Source organism: Lactuca sativa, chromosome 3, assembly GCF_002870075.4.
Source record: "Lactuca sativa cultivar Salinas chromosome 3, Lsat_Salinas_v11, whole genome shotgun sequence".
Classification (NCBI taxonomy): Eukaryota; Viridiplantae; Streptophyta; class Magnoliopsida; order Asterales; family Asteraceae; genus Lactuca; species Lactuca sativa.
The window spans coordinates 55,852,694-55,867,472 of record NC_056625.2 but is presented as its reverse complement, the minus strand read 5'-3'; the positions used below and the strand labels follow the sequence as shown (position 1 = coordinate 55,867,472).

At 32.4% G+C, this 14,779-nt stretch overlaps 1 protein-coding gene across 1 annotated transcript; it reads left to right on the top strand.

The window, feature by feature from the left end:
* The first annotated feature begins 8,436 nt into the window (after nucleotides 1-8,436).
* LOC111914511 (protein ULTRAPETALA 1) lies at nucleotides 8,437-10,515 on the top strand. Its single transcript, XM_023910245.3, has 3 exons — nucleotides 8,437-9,025; nucleotides 9,756-10,080; nucleotides 10,164-10,515. The coding sequence occupies exons 1-3, from the start codon at nucleotides 8,803-8,805 to the stop codon at nucleotides 10,336-10,338; spliced, it is 723 nt and encodes a 240-aa protein (XP_023766013.1). The 5' UTR covers nucleotides 8,437-8,802; the 3' UTR covers nucleotides 10,339-10,515.
* Nucleotides 10,516-14,779: the final 4,264 nt, after the last annotated feature.

Genomic DNA, 14,779 nt, shown 5'->3' with positions numbered 1-14,779 from the left:
AGGTTTAATAAATCCATAAAAGTTTAGGTTTACCATTTAAGTAAATTAAAAGTATAATTGTTAAATTGAACCACCTAATATTTTAAAAGTGTAACATACACCCTATACTATATATAACATTAAAAGTCTAACATTATATATATGTATAACTAAAAGTCAGTCTTACCGTTAGTAGGCCTCATTCACGAAGCTGGTCTATAAGGGGTGTTTAAGGAAATTGCCTATAAAATGGCGATTGAATGGGTATCCACTCTTACCCACCGCACTCTTGACTAGTGGAGGGTCGTTAGCCGAACGGGTAGGATAGGACGAAACCTTCCATTATAAGTATAATGAATTACTAAAGTAACTAAATGTTTTCACAAAATTCCCAATCTTAGTTACTTAGGCAAAAGTGAATTGATGCAATTCCATGAAATTACACTTTGTGCCCTTGCGAAGACGTTAGTGGAGCGTGTGTGGTTAACCGGCACACTAAATGGGTCTAAGCAAAGGTAGCAAAGGGTGACTCAATGTTTGTCATAGTTCGGTGGAGCGTGTGTGGTTTACCGGCACATCGAATAGGTGACTGTAACATGTGAGGGCACCATGTAAGTTTGCATGGTTATTCACACCCGCTTTGTGATCCTCGGCATCCCAGTCACAAACAAGAGGGGCATATCGAGATATAAACATGCCATTGAAAGTTCAATGTATCTCAAAGGATCTAGGAGTTTTCATAGATTTAAAACTTAAATTTCTTTTTCGTTTTTCGTGGTGGAAATTAGTGAATCGTCATTCACTTACCTTCAAATGTTCTGCAATTAGGGTTACGGCATCCCTCTCCCGAGTTGTAGAATATTGTGTTGGGTCCTAGCCTTAGTATCTCATTTGGGTGATTCACTAAGGACTCATTCAATCAACTAACTTGAATTCGTTTTCTCCCGTATTATAGATGTCAAAGTTCGACAACTATGGTCTTCCTAAATCCCGTGGAACAAGCATTCCACATGAAGATGATATTCCACGATTCGATCGAGGATCAAGAAATCATGCTACACTTCCTCCTCCTCCTACAATTATTCTCCCTAACCCACAAGATTGTAAAATTGAAAGGTTCGATATCACTCAAGCCCTATTGGCAGGTAAACATAAAGAAGGAAAGTCGGTGTGTGCACACGTCCTAGGGATGAAGTCGCGCATTGATAGACTAAGAATGATGGGATCCGTTGTTAGTGAAGAGATGGCTGTTGATTGGGTTCTTCAGTCACTTCCCAACTCATATAGTGAGTTCGTAAGAGAGTACTATATGACGAACCACAACGTGACCCTTATGGATCTCACCTATATGCTTATTGCTGCCGAATCAGCAATGGTTTGGCGCAATAGAAAAAGCAAGGTTGATTGGTGAATCTGCCTTCAAGAACTCTATGGATATAGACAATGGCAATGAAAGACATGCAATGATAGAAAAGTTTGATCATAAGAGAAAGGCGATGTCTGAAGTAGTTCCATAAGAGTCAATTTGCTTTTATTGCCAAGAGAAGGGGCATTGGAGACGAAGTTGCCCTAATTACCTAAGAAATCTAAGAGATAGGAGAGTCAAAGGTATGACTGCGCTTTAGGTAAAAATCCACTATCTAACTCCATTAAGTTCCTATTCATTGATTCTTAATACATGATGTAATAAGATTACATTTGAGTGTTTTGTAGGGTCGGTGAAAAGAAAGGAAGCTTGATAAGAGAGCAAGATGAATCTAATCACAAGAGATGGATTTCGATCGCATGGACTTGAAGATTAAATTTTGAGCTTAGACAGTTATGATAGAGTTGTTAGAAATTTTCTTTTGTATATAGTTTTCAATGGATTTTGCATTGTAAGGACAAATTTTTCTGCTGCTTTTATAAATAAAATAAATTTTGTTTGACTTATTTATTTATTTGTTTATTTCCTTACAATGAAATTGTTATGAAAATTGGTGTTTGAATATTTCTACAACAAATGGATATGATTCTTATTTATGGTGTTTATGAAAAAAAAATCGAGAATTTACCAAATAGGGAGAGTTTCTCATCGCCCAAAGTTTCAATTGGACAGAAATTTGGAATCACGCAACTTGGTTGCACGATGAATGAGAAATTTCATATTTGGAAATTAGACAAATCGAGCACACAATGTTGCGTGTTGATCAAGACCACCATAAGAGTAACAATGATATTCGTCATGATTTACTAAAGGTTTAGTAAATATGATTATACTTACAAGATTAAGTGTAATTCTGAATTGATTAAAGGGTTTAGATCAATAGCAGAACGAATAAGAATAGGCAGAAAGATAAAAGTTTCTCCATTCTGAAAAGATGGGAGAGTACCTTTTATGCTTTATGATAGGTCTTAATGATTAATAACCATATCTCAATTGATCCTCTAAGTGAGTCTTAGCACAATTGTATGTCTAAGAAGAGGAATCAAGAATTGAAGAAATGGTTAAATCAATAAGTCAATCATACTTCGATCCAATAACAAGTCTTAAAGATTGTGACATTGAGTGATAAGTATTAAAAGGTTTATAACGTTCATCAAATGTGAAAAGTTGTGATGTCTTGGATAAGACAAAGAGCAACTAGGACCAATTTATGAAGAGTTTTGATAAAAGCTACACTAACTCTTGAATATTTGTTTATCAAGAAATGTTTTGACAAGAGAATCTTATATGTCAAGGAGTCAGTGGGAGTCTTAATGGTCTTGAAAAGTTTCAAGAACAAATCAAATAAACCTTATCGATCATCACTAGCACACGAGTTGAGGTTTACAACCTATCGTGTTGACATTATTTTGATTCTGTGCCAATCCAATCGAGTTAATTATGCATGTGAGTTCTATGAGTTCTCATTTTGAACGCATAAAAGGCAAAGCACCTTAATCAATGAAAGGTACATTGATAGGAAAAAGTGAGCTGCTTAACTACTTGGAAGACATGGTGGGCAGCTGTGCTACCATAAAGGCAAGAAATCGAGATCAAGAAAGTTCGATCCATAAGAGTTTGAATTTGTCGTAAACTTTGGTTTTGATAAATTCACATGGATAGGAACAAATACACTGTTTAAATCTAAGTGTCATAAGATTTCCTCCTTCATGAAAATGATTGTGAGGAAATGCTTTCACTAAGACAGGTTTTAAGAAGATAGTGATTGTAAAATTGCATTCTCGAATTCAATTATGGTTACGGCATCCCTTTCCATAATTTGAATTGTGAGGTTTGGCAATTAGTCTTAATTGTTTAGACACACATATGAACTATCAAAGGCAAAGGTGTATAAGTTCAAGAAGCCTTGATAAAAGATTATCAAAGCACTAAGTATTAGAAGCATGAACTTAAGAAATTCAATAAGCATTGTTTTCTGAAAGTTAAGATGTTTATGAATACATGTCGAAGCTAGTGGGAGCATAAGTGTTATGTTTTATAATAATCATCATGATAGTGGGAGCATAAATGTTATGATTGTATGATTATTAAGGAAAGTATTGCAAGGTTAGCAATATTAATTATAGAAAACAAGAGTCATACTTTGCAAAGTTGTAAGAGTTGAAAGGTTGTTTTACTATAATTAAGGGAGAGAATATTATGCTTCATTTCAAATCTAAAGGATTAGGTTGAGAAATGTTAATAAATTTAGTCAAAGGTTCATAGTGTGTTCTTAAAATTTCGATTATGATTACGGCATCCCTTTTCACAATTCGAATTTTGAGAACATAGCAAATAAAACATTATGCGTCGTGTCCCATACGCTTCGGGTATAGGATCGATTGCAAATGCTTAATGTTTGACCATTCTAAAATTTTCCAAATGTAGAGCGCATTTAGAGGGAAAAGGGACTAGAATTGGTTTTGACTAAAACAATTAAACAACTATCAAAGGACAATCCAAGTTCGACGAAGATTGGTCGCTTGTGAATAGTTGGAAGTATAGTATTGGAAAATATGGAAATGTTTCCATATTGGATGGACCATATCGACATCATTACGAATAGATGAGATTCTATTAAGAATGAGTTGTCATATGGAACATATGGAAGTGTGTCCATATTGGGAATTGAATATTGAGAAATCTATGACTAGATTAGAAACTTCTATGCAAAAGGGTGTTCAAAGAAAGTACCTTGAGTGAGAGACATCACATCTATGGAATTGTCTTGTAACAATCTCCGATAGAAGACTTTGTAATATCATTGGCAATAGTCTTTGTGACTTTGCTGCAGTGACATTACGAAAGGATAGTTGCATAAAATGTTAGAATCTAGCATATTCTATAAGTAGCAAGAATTTGATATTCTTTCACTTATGAAAAACGGATTTGGAGTTGTGAAATGAGAAGGATTGGAAATGTGTTCAATATGATCTATTTCACAAAGTAAGAACCATAGGTAAACATTGTGTGCATGCTAGGAGCATGGGACAAGTGTTGCAATTCAAGTAAGAAGTTGATTACCCGAAACAACAAATAATGAGTAATCGATATGGTGATAAATAAAAGGAGTTTTATTTATACTCAAAGGTTTGAGGCCATATGGGATTAGTATTATTCTTGTGTTTCACATTTGCATGTTTTGACTTCCAGAATAATTGAGTTTATTAAGAATAATCGAATTATTCAAACGGGCCACAGTCGTTCATATGTTGAAAGTAGATATGAATGAAGACTGTCGTGAATTGGTGTGTGGATTGTCTAAAAGAGTATTAGACATAAGCAAATGTTTGCTGCAACGTTCATGAGTGCTTATGAATGTGATTTGAGCATTGGATTAGACCCACGCTCACTTGGATCACTCCATGGATTGTATCACGAGTGATTGGTGAGACGATAACATCTTATATTCTTGAAACCGAGATGTGTGAGTTGTATCTTGCGAATCGGTTGCACATTGATAATATGTAAACGCACCAGTAACTTGGTGTTATAAAACATATTGTTGTGTGTAATTCGGTGCGTGAGTGCAAGCAAGCATTGTATCAAAGTTTATCCATTCCTTTTATCCAAAGTAGGATAAAAGCGATATCTTTGGGCCCCTCGATGGTTTAGTGATGACAAACGTAAATGCTCGGCCGGGCTAGGGCTAATTTGATTTGTTCAATTAGTCTGTCGTCATAAATCGGAAATCGAGATATAGTACAAAGAGAATGATTTGAAATCATATCTCATATGATATCTAGAATGGAGGAATATATGATCCCTTATCTAAGGACACGCGTATTTGATATGATCAGAGTTGACAGCGGCTTTGGAAAGCTACGATTGCAGATCGGGATCCGAAGTCATACGCAGAATAGTTATTAGACTTATCCAAGTGGGAGACTGTTGGATTAGTGTCTAAGTCCATAACTGTTTTGGTATGTACTTGACCCGATGGTGCATGGTCCTTTTGGGTTGCCTTCACCAAAGCAACTTGATTGGAGAAATATATAGAAAGAGAGGATAATATGATTTATTAATATGTTGTAAGAATAATATATTAAAGGAGAAATCATATTTGTTTAATTAATATTGGTCAATAATTAATTGAGAATTAATTTTGTGATCAAGTGTAATTAATTAAACTTGAGGGGCTGAATTGTAATTATGTGATAGTTACAAAATAAGGTAAGAATTATCTTATAAGTATGGTGAACGAATTTAAGGTTGGAAAGCCTTAGAATTCGAGTATGATAAGGATTCAAGGATTATCTTATTGGTTGCTTAATGGATAATCAACTAGATAAGGATAATGACTGAAACCCTATCTCTGCACCTATATAAACACCCCTAGGGTTATGAATTCGGGTATCCCTTCCCAAGAGGTCCCAAATACGAATTCTAACCTCTCTCCTCTCTCTATATACCTTCTCCACTTGCTTATGGTGTTTGTGAGCCATTAGAGGAGTGACACTTGTGACTCTTTGCTTTCCAAGGTCAATTCAAGGAGGAATTGGATTGTTATTGCTACATAACAATCAAGGTATGTTCTTAAACCTATTTACATGTGAATTCTGATTTCCATATGCTAGAATTAGGGTTCAAGTCTTGGATTCAAAGTATGTACAATAGAGAAACCTAGATCCGAGCTTTAGGGTTTGTATGAGCACATAGGATGTCTTATGACCAAAACCCATCAATTATGTGATAGTGGTAAGTGGGGTAGATGGACCCCAATATCGGTTGTAAGAACCGACAGGGTAGGTCGGGCACCCATATATGTCTAACAGTATGTTATGCTATGTTATTATGTGAAAGTGGTAGGAGGGGTAGGATAGACCCCGGTATCGGTTGTAAGGACAGACAGGGTAGGTCGTGCACCCAGATATGTCTGACAGTATGTTATGTTATGCTTTTATATGGTAGTGGTAGGGGTGAAATAGTCCCCGTAGCCGGTTGAAATAAACCAGAGGGTAGGTTGGGCACCTAGATAGGCCTGGCAGGGTAGGTCGAGCACCCATATATGCTTGATATAGGTAGGTCGGGCACCCCAGTATGCCTGACAAGGGTAGGTTGAGCACTCAGATATGTTTAGCAGGGTAGGCCGTGGCACCCAGAAATGCTTGACAGTATGTGTATTGTATAATATGTGGTATGATGGGGGAACTCACTGAGCTTCGTGCTTATGGTTTTCAATTTTGGTTTCAGGTACTTCATTTTCAAAGGAAAGAAGCCGGCGATCGCAGCGCATCAGACTATGTTTTCTGCACATGAGATCTTTGGGATTTCACTATGATATTGTTTTATGATAACATGTTTTGATTATTGACACTTTGGTTTTGACATGAGATGTTATTATGAATGTTTTCTTATACTGTTGGTTTTATAATAACTTCATTAAAAATAAAAATTTTGGTCTTAAATTTTGGGATGTTACAAAAAGACCCGAAGTACTAAGTCAAACAATGTTCACAAAGCTGGTCATAAAGGATCTCGAGAATATTGGACATCTTGTTAGTTAGTTTAGACTATAAATTGACACATGTATCTCGCACACGACACACTTTACCTACTCTTAGCTTACTCTACGAACTTTTTAACTTGTTCTTACTGAAATACTCTTTGTAATCATCATTTTATATAAATAAAATCATTAAGGCAAATGATCATTATCACTTTCCAAGGTTTTGTACCGGAGATCCTAACAAGGATCAATGGGTTTTCCTTGTAAATAATCGTGTCATTCTCTTTACCTTTCTCTATTGCACAATTTGAACATCACGTCTCTTATTCAATTTGGTTGATTTATACTTGTGTAATTTTTGACCAAAACAACAACGATGCCCTATGACCCCCTATGTTGTTACTCTCCAACAAGTCTGCTGCAAGGGAGGCTACTTCTTCATGACCCCTTCACCCATCATTTGTGGTGTCCAAGATCAAAGTAGACCACAAGGGTGTGCATTTTGCACCTCATGTCTCGTAATTAAGCGTAATTCAAATTCTTTCGGTACTCATGTAATTTTCAATTACTTAATATGTCTGATTATACTAAAATCACGGATAAAAGTCAATTTACTTTGTGAGGTGTTGCTAATGACCTAAACTCATGAATACCATTGTTTGGTGAAATTCTATCTCATATTTGAGTGGATATTATTTCCCCAGCCATACTCATAATCGGCAATTCATTAAAATAAAAGTCCATTGCTTCAACAAAGATCGCCTACCTAATAATGTGAATTTCATGGCCATTGCCCTAAAGTCAAGCTCCAATATTAGACAATCTTCATGTGCATCAATTACTTTTGTCCTTTACACCGCAAACAGAAGAGAAGTTAACGGTGTCCTTATGACCCCTACAAACTAGAGAATCAAACCATTTTTTATTGATTTATCGAATAATACACATTTTCTAAAGTCAAATGATACAAGTAACCCTAACAAACCTACGAACAAATATATAGTAATTTATTAATATTTTTAAGCACTCAAATAGAACACTTTTAGTGACGTTTTTATGTATCAAAATAGAACCAATCTTGTATCCCCATAAATTTCCTAACAATATACTCATGTTACAAATTCAAAAGTTTTACACTACCCTATAAATGAAAAATAATTCTCGAAAGGAAAACCCAAAGTACAAATACCCAGATTATGAAAATCTCAAAAGGGTATTGGGTTCAGCATCATCGACATAGGTCATGTCATGCATTGCACAGTAATTTACACCTTTACCCCTGAAAAAGGTCAATATATATGACATCACAACACAACTTTATTTACACTTTTACCCCCCGCTCCGGTTTTCTTTCCTGTTAGCCAGCTCATTTCATTTCTGCCGATAATCATAAATTTTCCAAATCCTGAGTAGTGTACAACTTTTAATGCATATTTTACATGTTGTAACAGTAGGTGATATGATTTTAGAAAATCTTTGATCTGGCAACATTAATTACCTTCATCATCCCACCGAAAACAGACGCAAAATACACGCACTCGCAAAAAACCCTTTTGCTTTCTATCTCCCACATCCAACCCTTTTCGACATTTTCTCTGCCAGATCTTGGAGATGCGTCCTTGTTGAATCGCTGTCCTCTGTTCTTCTCTTCTTCTGGGTCTTTCTCTCTCTAGACACATTTGCATTTTTCATAGTGTAGTAATTTTCTGGATACTCATAGGAGTACTAGGTAATATTGCAAGAATTGGCTGTAAGATACCCATTTGGATTCTGTCTGATTCTTGTTGATTTTCTACTGACATTCGGTTTGATTCGTATCGTAAAAGATAAAAGGTGTGTTTTGTGTTGGTGGGATAACCAAGGAGAGAGAGAGAGAGAGAGAGGGAGAGAGAGAGAGAGAGAGGGAGAGATGGCGGATGGTGTGAAAGCAGCGGTGGTGGACGATGGTTCTACGATGTTTAGCGAGGTGGAGGTGAGAGAGATGTCTGGGTTCAAGCGTGGCGGCGATGATCACGTGGAAGTCACGTGCGGGTGCACTAGCCACTGCTACGGCGACGCCGTCGGCACTCTTAGGGTGTTCGCTAGCGGCGATCTCGAAATCCGATGCGATTGTACCCCTGGTTGTCAAGAAGGTCTCGCTTTTATTATCGGTTTTCTTTTGTTTCTTTCAACCCATTTGCATGTGAAAGTGACTGTGTGTGTTGTTTAATGGAGCTGGTGAATACTAAAAATTCAATATTTAGCAAAATGTATCAAGAATAGGTCACTGATTCACTGTAGTTTATCATACTCATCATCCATGAACTTTTGGCCCATTTTTAGTTCAAAACTTCAAACACATTAAGTGTTCTTAACATCTATCTCTACTTACCATTCTATTTTATGTTTTTCTAGTGGTGTTTCGTTATAAATTTTGGGAAATTTTCTTACATTTTGTGAGTTCTTTCTTAAGGGTGATGTGAGGCTAACATGATCTTTGTTATGTGAGGTTGAGAAGAAGGGTTCTTTTTTGTTCAATTTTTTAGATTTGGTTTTAGTGCATTTTCTGTGATTCACCTTACACTATATATCTTCATTCTTCACATGACCACATCAAAGTTTTTGTTTTCTCTTTTTAATTTTGTATAATATGCCTTCACCCAAGCGAGGCTCCACACTTTTTAAGTATTCTTGATTATTGTCATTTCATTTAGTTATCCGTTCATAACGATATTTGTGCATCTAGTTGTAGTAAAACGATCTTCTTTCTTTATACAAATATTGTTTTTTCTTTTCTTTTTACTAATTTTTATTCACAAATCTCAAGATTTCATGGTTTAAACAAGTAAGATATGTATGATTATTGTTAAATTTATGTTGCAGACAAGCTGACACCAGCTGCATTTGAGAAACATTCGGGTAGGGAAACTGCGAGAAAATGGAAGAACAACATTTGGGTGATTGTTGATGGAGAGAAGGTGCCATTGTCAAAGACTTCACTCCTCAAGTATTACAACAAAGCGTTGACCAAAACAGTCAACAAATCCCAAAATGGTCAACGAGTTTGTCACCGAGATGAGTTTCTTAAATGCACACAATGCAATAAACTCCGCCGATTTCATCTCCGGACAAAAGCAGAATGTCGGGCATACCATGATGCCTTTATCAACAACAATAACTGGAAGTGCTCCGATATGCCGTTTGACAAGTATATATGCCTCTTTTATCATCATCATCCTCAATACTCCTATATCATCGTTTAATTTTTCACCATTTTCATCTGTGTTGCAGAATAACATGTGATGATGAAGAGGAAAGAGCAAGCCGGAGAGTGTACAGAGGGTGTTTGGTGTCGTCAACATGCAGAGGTTGTACATCCTGCGTTTGTTTTGGTTGTGTTACTTGTCGTTTTTCTGACTGCTGTTGTCAGACGTGCATTGACTTCACAAGCAATGCAAAAGCTTAACGTAGGTGTCCTTCTGGAACATATCATCATTTTTAATCATTCCGTCTCATTGCATTGAGATCTTGGTCGTTGACATTAATTACTATCCCTTCGTTTTTAACATGAGACTTAAATTTTGCATTTCGGCAAAACCATCTAATTAATGTCGTTTAATGTTATTCACTTTGAAATCCAAAATTGAGATGTTCACTTTTCGTTGCACTTCGATTAATAGCCAACAACTATTTGTGTTCTTGTTGCAAGTTATCTAATAATAGTATAATACTTGCTAAAATGCAATAGAAAACATTAAGCTATATATATGTCCGAATAAGTGGTGAAAAACATATGAATTTATTAAAAATGCTTGCACTTGATTAACATATGGTTGTTTAAAATAAGCCTTCTATTCGAAGTCAAACCACAAAAATGGTAAAAATATGGCTAAATTGCACATATAGTTCTTATGTTATGTTAACAATTTATTAACAATTATGATTTTTTTTCCCTGATGCGGTCGACATTAACAAATTGCCAGTTGGTGGATGTAAAATAATTGGTTTGCCTCCGCTATAATTCAAATTTCCACATTCGAACAAATAGAAATTTGCAATATGAGCACTAAAAAATATTTGTTTTAATACTTTATTACATTGGAAACCCTCTTTTATTCTATAACCATGCGTATACTCCTCTGTTGCATTTGATTAAATTAATATGACTAAGAAAAATTATAGACGATATATATGAACCTATTAATAATATTTGCATCACAAACTTCAAACAAAAAACATAATCACATGCTCAACACAATAATATACTCAATATAAACAAAATATTTAATAATATCTATGGATTATTACAGTAAAAAAAAAAAAAAAAAAAAAAAGGAGCTTTCAAATGATAGATTTGTCTGCTTAATATATCTTTAGATAAATAAATCATAAAAAATGTAAGATATATATAAAAAGCCATAAATTTTGTTTCATATTATCTTCAAATAATATATACAAAATCCAAAAACTTTAAAAAGTGAAAAACAATAGAAGTTTTAATATTATAAATTAATGATCATCTTATGCGTCCTACTATATAAATTATATAGAAAAAATTAGGACATGCTAAAAAGGAATTTTTTAATCAACAACACATTTTTAGACATGATTTTATTGTCAACAAAATTGTCAAATAAGAGTGTTTAACCTATAACATGTGTTTTTACACATGTGTAAATTTTAATATTCTTTATACATATTGTGAATTTAACGATGTGAAAACATGGTTGGTTTTATAATTTTTCTATATATATATAAGAATATTTTTGAGATAAACCATTTTTTGTATGACGGGTTTTAAAAAAATGACAAGTTCTTTATATATGACTTATTTAAAATAAAAATTCCTTTAAAATAAGACTTTGATTTATGAAAACAAATAATCAAAAATTCATGTAAACTAAAACAATATAGAGAATATAAATCATCCAAAAAATTTACATAAGATTTGAGACATGTTTTTTATGTTTGAAATATCCATGTGGTATCTATTTATCTAGTAATCTAATCATATTATATATTTAAAAGACATATTATCGTATTTCTTTTATATAGTTACACCTTACACTAGAATAAAATTTTCTTAATAGCATAAAAATTAAAATGTAACATACATCGTAGAAAACAATCAACTTTTGATATGAAAATACAAATAACTAAGATTATTGTTTCACCTAATGTTCTAACAAGTGTAAGTTTTAAGAAAAAAAATATGGAGGACTTCGAGTCAATACGCAAATATATATTTGCATCTTCCAAATGTATATTTTTTTCTTCATCATTCAATATGCATACATGCACCATAATATAGAGTTTTGACTATTCTCAAATCGATTTTGTCCTCCATCTTATCCCCCAAATTCTAACAAATCCACTCCACATTTGAACTATTTATATCTTTATATTAACCAATTAAATATAATAATCACCGCTTACTTATCATAATTAAGTTAAAAAACTCTTCATTTGTAGCGATTATATATATATATATATATATATATATATATATATATATATATATATATATATATATATATATATATATATATATATATATATATATAAAAGTTATAAAACTCATGAGTTGTACTGACTAATTAGTTCTTACTTAAAAATACATGTGTATTGTAGACTTGTAGTAAGAGTTTCGAATGAATATGATGCAATTGATCTCTTTTATAATAAATTAGGCGTAATGTTGCGCAAGAATACAATTATAGAGTTAAAACAATCATGGGTAAACGTTTAAATCAATAACGACACCAAGAATTTGGATATTGAGAATACAAATATAGTCAAAATCAAAAACAACTATTTGCACAAATTCGTTTAATGTATAAAGTTGTACATGCTAAAGTATAATATAAACAAAAGTTACAATTAAACCAGACTAATTTCGTTTGTTGAAAATCATTGATTATATGGGTATAAAAAATCTATAGAAACACATATTTTTAATGAAAATGACCAAAAGTTAACATATATTTATTTTGGAGAGGAGACGTACAATTTTTTTTTATCATAGCATAGACTATCATATTCTGATTAAAAGAAGATACTAAATGCATTGTATGTTTATATGAGATTGTGATAAAAGTTTGCATCATAATGCAGATAAAAATTATAGTGAACATTTTGATTTATATCAAGCTTTGTATATTGAAAGTTATAATAGGAAAATGTATTATATCATTCATAATATAACAATATAAAGATAAATTAAATAAATAAAATAATAAAACAAATTAACAATCAAAATATGGGATGATGTAGTCTTCTTGTTGAAACATAACTTATAACTTATGGATACAATTCACTAAATTACGAAATAAAAATATCGTGGAGCATTAAAAAAACATTAATAATTATTTAAAAAAATATATTACATGACACAACCTAAACACCAACCACCTCAAATTTGTTTTGAATAAACAATCTCAATTCCAAAGAAGATCATGTCCCCTTGTTAAATTTCATCATTAAGAATTTTCTTTTAGACATACACAATCACAACATTTTTCTCCATTGTCAAACACTCTATATACCGAAAAGAGAAAGTGAAAAGAAGAAAATATGAATAACCAACAATGAAAAATAATGTTTTTATATATGCAAAAGAGGAGAGAAAAAATATAAGTAACCAAGAATGGAAGTTAATGTTTTTATATAAGCAAAAGATTGCAATTAATCATTCGATTAAGTTGAAGAAGTTGAAAAGATTAGAGTTACAAATGAATATGGTTCAAGACAATTAAGGAGAAAAAGTTGTAAAGTTGGGGAGTTTCAAATTAATATGGTTGAAAATATATCATAATTTAACTATATTGATTTGAATAGTCTTTTTTATAAGTTTAATATAGATACTAAGCGTATTCTCGCATGTTGCACAGTAAAACAAATATATGGTTAAAATATGTTGAAATTTATAATTTTATCTTTGATTTTTGGTCATTTTTTTTATATATAGGCCTATTAAAATTGGAACCTACGACCCTATAATATTGGAACCAATCCTGAAACATGCTATATCGGTTTTTAATATTCCAAAACTGCTCATAAAATTGTCGATATTGGGGTTCTAGTTTTTTATTATGGAATAAATTGATTGACTATTACAACATTTGAAAAAATAATTAACCATATAAATTATTGATAACGTAAATACAACGAATTAAAGGAAAAGTTAAAATTATTAATAAAAGATGTTTATAAATGATGTTAAAATATTCTTTAATAGATTCTAACCAAACTAATAATAATTATAAAACCTAAAATGAGTTTAGCCCATATATGTTATTAGAAAACATAAGTTATAAAACAATTAAACGATTTGTATTTTATGAGAGTTACATGTCATTGTGTTTTTCATTAGCATAACATAAAATTAGAAGTGCAAATTACAATGGATAAATCTTATTTCACTTTTAATTACCTTACAATTAAATCATAAATATATCGTTTAAAAAGATCATGAATGATTAAACGATTTATAATTAAATAATAGCCTGTAATGATATATCAACAACTCAAATTTACCATTTTTATGGAATATAACAAAATCAATTTTAATAAGTTTTATCAACTACATAATTGTTATCTATATGACCATTTTCATTTAAGCGATTGTGAGCATCCAACACAACATGAAGACCTATAAAATTAAACGTCGACATGCACTCTATTACATCATCCTAGAAATTACACCCAATGAATCTTTTTAAAAGTCTAGTTATATAATTTGAAGTGTAATGAACATTACATGCATCATCTTGCAAATTCCATTATAATTTATACGACATGGACAGTTGGATTTAGACTTTAGAAGTTTAGTTGCATAACTTCATTTTGGGACCTCGTTGAACATGATTATAACTTTCATGAAAAAAAACACAAAAACTTTAAAATAA

Bases quoted from the DNA above. Each gene is read 5' to 3' on its own strand.
- LOC111914511 (XM_023910245.3), top strand. From the start codon at position 8,803: ATGGCGGATGGTGTGAAAGCAGCGGTGGTGGACGATGGTTCTACGATG. The intron at 9,026-9,755 runs GTCTCGCTTTTA...TTTATGTTGCAG, and splicing joins TACCCCTGGTTGTCAAGAAG to ACAAGCTGACACCAGCTGCA. The intron at 10,081-10,163 runs GTATATATGCCT...TCTGTGTTGCAG, and splicing joins TCCGATATGCCGTTTGACAA to AATAACATGTGATGATGAAG.